This window comes from Nymphalis io, chromosome 9, assembly GCF_905147045.1.
Source record: "Nymphalis io chromosome 9, ilAglIoxx1.1, whole genome shotgun sequence".
Classification (NCBI taxonomy): Eukaryota; Metazoa; Arthropoda; class Insecta; order Lepidoptera; family Nymphalidae; genus Nymphalis; species Nymphalis io.
In genome coordinates this window covers 2067207-2073947 of record NC_065896.1, presented here as the reverse complement: position 1 = coordinate 2073947, position 6741 = coordinate 2067207, and the positions used below count along the sequence as shown (strand labels likewise).

General features: G+C 34.7%; 1 protein-coding gene across 1 annotated transcript; it reads left to right on the top strand.

Annotated features, from left to right (window-relative positions):
* Window positions 1–4206: 4206 nt before the first annotated feature.
* LOC126770955 (forkhead box protein J1-like) lies at window positions 4207–5787 on the top strand. The gene is made up of 2 exons (XM_050490584.1): window positions 4207–4836; window positions 5282–5787. Exons 1-2 carry the CDS (start codon window positions 4207–4209, stop codon window positions 5750–5752), a joined length of 1101 nt encoding a protein of 366 aa, XP_050346541.1. The 3' UTR covers window positions 5753–5787.
* The last annotated feature ends 954 nt before the right edge of the window (window positions 5788–6741 follow it).

Genomic DNA, 6741 nt, shown 5'->3' with positions numbered 1-6741 from the left:
TATTCGAATATAACAAGTTAGTCCTTTGAGTTTGTTTATTATACATGTTTATTTAATTTCTATTTGGACGTCGGCTCGCCAGACGTTCGGAGGGTCTGCTACTACGTCATTGCTATCTCATCCTTTTCTGATGAGAACAGCAAGAGTGTTCCTCTTCTAGGTAGGTGCGTTTCCTCGACTGCATAAACGTATTCATCAGATGTGGTCGCGATCAAGTGAAATATAACAAAAAAATAATTAAGAAATGATAACATTACTAGTGGTAGGGCTTGGTGCAAGCCCGCTGGGTAAGTCCCACCCACTCATTAGATATTCTACCGCAAAAAAGCAATACTTGTTATTGTTGTGTTCTGGTTTGAAAGGTGATTGAGCCAGTGTTTTGAAAGTCTTTTGGTGGTTTAGAGTTTATTCCACCACCCTGTTTCAATACTGATACACAAAAAAATATTTCGATATAATTCTCGAAACATTGTACAATAATTGCCTTTTGCGCGCACATAGGATCGCCATTTACCCAACCCTTTAAACACACGTCTATCATTGCGCAACTGACATTAAGTTCCCCTCTAAAACAAAAGGGCTAATAAAAACAAAAAATACATGGCTCCTATAGGGTAAAACAGGTGTCCTCAACATATGGACACCCTACAAGTGGAATAATAATTAGACTCGAGGGAGTTATTTATCGAGTAGAAAATTGATATTGTCATGATCATCGAGTGATGTAGGTGATAAATAAGGGTATAATTTTATTAGACAAGCTTGTTAAAAACATCTTCATGGTATTACGAACCAAATAATATAATAAACGAAATACAGTAAAAACCAGCATTTATATTATTTCATTACAGTAACAGCCTGTGGGCTACCCACTGCTGGGCTAAGGCCTCCTCTCCCTTTTGAGGAGAAGGTTTGGAGCTTATTCCACCACGCTGCTCCTATGCGGGTTGGTAGAATACACATGTGGGATAATTTCAGTGAAATTAGACACATGCAGGTTTCCTCACGATGTTTTCCTACACCGTCAAGCACGAGATGAATTATAAATACAATTATTTCATTAGGAACGATTTTTTATTTAGTTTGACACTTCATATTTTATTTCTACATAAATTACCGAGTAAAAGTATTTTTGTTTTTGTATATTTCATAAGATTTGATTATTAAAACTAATTTTTTTTTTCAATTATAAACTCTTATAATATACCATTATTTTAGAGTAAAAATGATTGATATATAACCCGGTTACATAATTGAAATTGTTTGAATATTGTAAGTTTAGCAACAATATCTAAATAGTAAGCCGTCTCGGCTACTGTCTACTGCTATTTTTAATCGTTTCATAATTTTACTCAATTCATACATATAATATAGATAAAGTTTAATCGATATTTACTAATAAAATATTGGTATACACATTTTGTAAACGAAGACATTCAATTGGATTGTTCGTGCACAAAATTGATTAATGATGTAAAGGCCATGAACTTTTAACTTTATTCCTGGTAACCCTATTGAAATCAGCAAGTTTTGTCCATTATCTATTTATATCTATGGCTTCCAAAATTACCAATCAATTGATCTGGAGCCGATCTGATTTGATTATAGCCCATTAATATTATAATTAATTAACCTGGCTTGTTCACCTATAAAACTAAATCCCTGCAATATTCTACTATTTAAATAACTATAGTAGACTTTACGTAATTACACAGTGTCAATAATTAGAAGACAGCAGTGCTGTTCTGTAAGAACTCATTTCATTGCTCAGCCGTGAAATGATAAAGCTTATGTTGTTGTTATTTACTATTTTGATGATTTGAAATGTTATAATTATTACGGTCAATGTCACATATTACTTTATGATATTTTACTACCGTTTTCTGTGGTGTGTTTCGTATTTGTAAAATCAAACTCAACTCAATTTAACAAACAAATCACAGACAGACACTTCAATTATTTTTAATATGAAACTACTGTTCAAACGGCAAACTACAGCTTAGCCTGGGCCTGATTAAAATTAAGTGAGTTAGTGGTAACCTTACGTAGTAAGTAATCCGTGCATAAATTTCGGGGTTAAAAGTTTGAAATAAAATATATTATAAAACCAAGAAAAATCGATTATCATCATGCCCTGGTTAACATATAAGTCTGAATCTGACATAGCTGGCAGATCACACACTGGGCGAAAAAAACTGCAAGTGTTACTTTTAAGGCTTATTAAACACATACATATATACGTATAAATATAAATTCAATGGCGTTGCCTACATATGCTTTTTAGTGGGTGATAAGTAAAACAATGCTGTCTTATTCTTTTGAATGTCATATCATTGAAATTGACGACAGAAAGAGAAAAAATAGTTTATAACTATTTTAACTAAACTACGTTTATCAAGTACCTAAGGTTGCAACACATTATTTCCGTGTCTTATGACTAAAATATACCTACTCGAGATTGAATGTTTTTGATAACATACCAATTTATGGCTACAACAACATTTAAGTTATGTTTAAATTTAAACGTTACGAAATTGTTCTAGGGTTCGTTATCCCCATGTACATTACAATTAGGATATTTAGTAGGGGTTGGTGCGATTGTTCCCGGTGACTGGTACGAGCGTGACGTTCCGCTCCGATGCAGACACCTTACACTATGGTCGCTGACATGTGGGAAACGCGCGGGAAAATAGTTTGTCGTTGCCTTTTTTTTAAATGCTCGTCCAAATTGTATATCGAAGAACGTAAGTATAATTCATACATCATATGATTTTTTTTATTATATAGGGATGTAGGCAGGCGAGCAAATGGGCCACCTGATGGTAAGTGGTCACCACCACTCATAGACATTAGCTAGGTAAGAAATAATAACCATTCCTTACATCGCCAATACGCCACCAACCTTGGTAGTTACACTGGCTAAGCTGGCTGCTTAGCGGCAGAATATCTGTTGAGTGGGTGGTACCCACCCAGATAGGCACAAAGCCCTACCAGGTATAACGAATAGATCTCAAGTTAATACTATTAAAACATTTTTTTTATTAATAGCTGATATTCTAAGGAATATAATAATATTAAAATATGTCATTAACGGAATAAAAAAACATATTGTTGTGTAACATAAAACGGATATAAAAATAAACAGCTAAAGTTTTAAAGTATTAAATTTGTGTATTATGTATGTACCTATGTATGTATATAGTCTAAATAACACACTGATAGTTATAGGGCAAGTATAGGTAATCGCGGTTTTATGAATATTGCCTAAAACTTTTATTATTGTTTCATTTAAAAAATACAAAAGATATATGCCGAGCCACCCATTGGGTGAAACCAGACATTTTCCCTTTATAACTCTAAAATAATATGACATCTAATAAGAACGGTGGTTGGACGGTGAAACGTTAAATAATATATTTAAGTAATATGAATAGGGTATATCGTAAAATGATTATTTTCCTAAGAAAACACTCCAGTCTGACAACGTCCAAGCACTTTCCATAATTGCTCGTCAGTGAAGGGTGCTTGACATTATTTATTCCTGTCAAATAAACGATTAAATCGATATTAGTATGCAGCTTTCAGACCAATTTTGTTGGTTTAATAATAACAATATATATATATAAAAGTATATTTCAATATTAATAGTATTTTATTTTATGACAAACGTCTTCTTGACGAAACAGAGAGTATAGTTGTTGGATATATACAATTTGCGTTAAAGTAGGGCAAATAAAATAGTTAGCAATGAAATATATTCGCACAACGCATAAAGTTCATTAACAAGGAAGTACCCGCAGTCTCCGATAACGAGTCCACGAAGTCTAGCGATAACCGTGACTAATTGTCCGGAGCTATCGTATGCGGGCTGGACTTCTTACAGGCGGAAAAATATCGATCGACAGCCAACACACCACCTGTTCACAATGGGGAGAGCGCACCTGCCGCACAAGCTAGCGCGACGCCGGCACGCGCGCACATACGCACCGGCATTCGATCGAGACACAGCTTTGGTGGCGGGGGGTTGACCATCGCGACGTCACACCGTCCGCGCGCCGTCGCCGATCGATCGACTACCATCTTACCGCACCACCACCACCATTGAGTCAGGTACACCCACTCGACCTTTAGCTATTGTTGCGTTAGAAAATTCGGTGAACAGTGACTCATAGTTTGATTTTAATTACAGGAATGTAGTTAATTACGATGCACATAACGTCGGGTTTGTCGCCGGCGTCCGGCGAGATGCTGGACGCCTCCGTTAATCTTTACGGTGATTCAGGAGAGCAATGCGGGTTCTTTGCTATGGACCACGCGGTCCCAGAATCTTCACATACTGTCGAAATCGAATATGTGTACGAGCAGCCTGAAGCTTATGCGTATTGTAATGATGAACCGACCGAATTACAAGTGGAGCATCCAACAACAGATGTGCCTCCGCAGTCTAAGAAGAGTCAAGTGAAACAACAGACAAAGATTGCAGAAGAAGAGCCGGAAACTGATTTGACGAATCTAACGTGGTTACAGAACATCACTAATATCATGGCAGTACCACAGTTCCCTATACCGCCGATGTCGCCGAACCCTCAAGTGAAACCGCAACCTCAGAACACGAGGCTACAGAAGTTTAATCAGACATTAGCAAAGTGCCAGAAAGATTTTATGGAGAACAAAGCAGAATATCAAAAGAACAGTGAGAAGAAACCACCTTATTCGTACAGTACTCTGATATGCATGGCGATGAGGTACAATAATGACAAGGTGACCTTATCGGCTATTTATTCTTGGATCAGAGAGAATTTCAAGTATTACAGGAACGCTGACCCCACATGGCAGGTGAGCGTTATCTACTCTACACGGTAGTAAACTCCTCCGATCAGATTCTAATAAGCGGCAAATCTGCTTATCAGATAAGATATCGTTTAATTGAATTCGGCAAATTATTCAAGTGTTGTAGTGACATATTGCATATAGATAGATCCCCTAGTAATCCAATAGATATAAAATATATTTGTGTGTATGTATATATATTTTATCTAACTGATACTATATCCCGTAAAAGTTTTTGTTGCGTTGCCTGGAAGAACGCTTTTTAGCGATAAGGCCGCCGTTTTATAAGACCATATATTGTTTTATGTATTATTCGATAACTGTTTTGTCTTTGTGTACAATAAAGTGTAATATTTTTATAAATAAAACAAAAATAAACATTTTGAAATAAGTATTTATGTGAATCAATCCAGTGATTTTCTTATTATAACATTTAATAAAATGTTTGCAGAACTCCATAAGGCACAACTTATCTCTAAACAAAGTGTTCGTCAAAGTGGCGCGCTCAAAACAAGAGCCAGGCAAAGGAGGCTTCTGGAAACTCGACCTCGCTCATTTAGAAGGAACTAAGCGAATTTCCAATAGACCCCATAAAAAGAAGAAGAACAATGAACAAAAACTAGATCCAAAAATTGCTGAAGAGAAAATTGCAGTCGCCAACATACCTCAAGTGGAAAGTGTAGATATTATAGCTAATGAAATCAACCAAGCTGTAACGTTACATTTGCCGGAATTCAATCTTCCAACATTGCCAGACATTGACATGGAGGCCAACATTGGCGCAAATGTTATTGTCGAACCGGTCGCTCCTCCACCACTGATACCAGAGGATGATCTATCTTCCTGGCTGTTAAATCCAACTGACTGGGAGGACCTGCAGTTGGATGTTCTCGACAACTATTTAGACTCATGTTTCAAGTAAGTCTCTGTCAAATAAGGAGTTTAAAACGGGTCGTTTTAAATAATAATTAACGGCGTCTGCGAAAGAAGTTATTTTTTATTCCTGAATCAATTAAGTCTTTTTGATATAATGTAGAAAGGTGCACTAAAAATATTGTAATGAAGTTTTCGTATTTGCATAGATTTTAGAATTTCGTGAAATTCGATTGAATATTAGTGATTTTTGACATTAAAAAAGAATTTCGTAGATAAATCACTTGTGCAGTTGTAATAAAAAGGATTACAGATTATCAGATATTGCTCAATCAAAGCTCAGTTGGTTAAAAATATGCGATTTTAATAAAAAAAATTTTTTTTTATGTAAAATAGACGAATTTATTGAAATAATTATCACATTTTAATTTTACATAAAAAAAACTATCTATATACCTACTTGTAGTAATATAAATACTATGTATATAAAAAATAGGTGCCTTATCCTAATACATATACAAAAGTCATTACGTTTTTAAATATTTGTAATAATGACGACAATTTTACCGCTCAGTATTAGACGAACAATTAAGCGGATACATGCTTAAATTAAAAATCAATAGTATTATTAAAATATTTTAAATAAAATTGTTTATACAAATTTAATTGAATATAATATTCGTTATTTTATATTGTTAATGAATGACGTCAACATAACCAAATTAAATTAGTCACTAAAACACAATGGTTCTTGAACAAATTCGATCCAGCATCCCTTAAATAGAAGAAGGTAGTCACTGGCTCATATAACATCATGTATTATTTTAATAAAAATGTATTTATATTATAACATCTTGTAAGATATGAAAGTGACAGGTTCGATCCTGACACCCTTACGTGTGATTGGAGGCGTATTCATAATTCTTGTAAAACAGACATTTTACTATTCTTTTTTAAAAGGGAATCTTTATATGTCTTGTAGCATATTTCAAAGGGCTCTGGTTCGAATCATAGAGCAAGAACACTATTGATAAATGT

Excerpts from the sequence above, each read along its gene's own strand:
- LOC126770955 (XM_050490584.1), top strand. The coding sequence starts at position 4,207 with ATGCACATAACGTCGGGTTTGTCGCCGGCGTCCGGCGAGATGCTGGAC. Across the intron at positions 4,837-5,281 it reads ACGCTGACCCCACATGGCAG|AACTCCATAAGGCACAACTT; the intron begins GTGAGCGTTATC and ends AAATGTTTGCAG.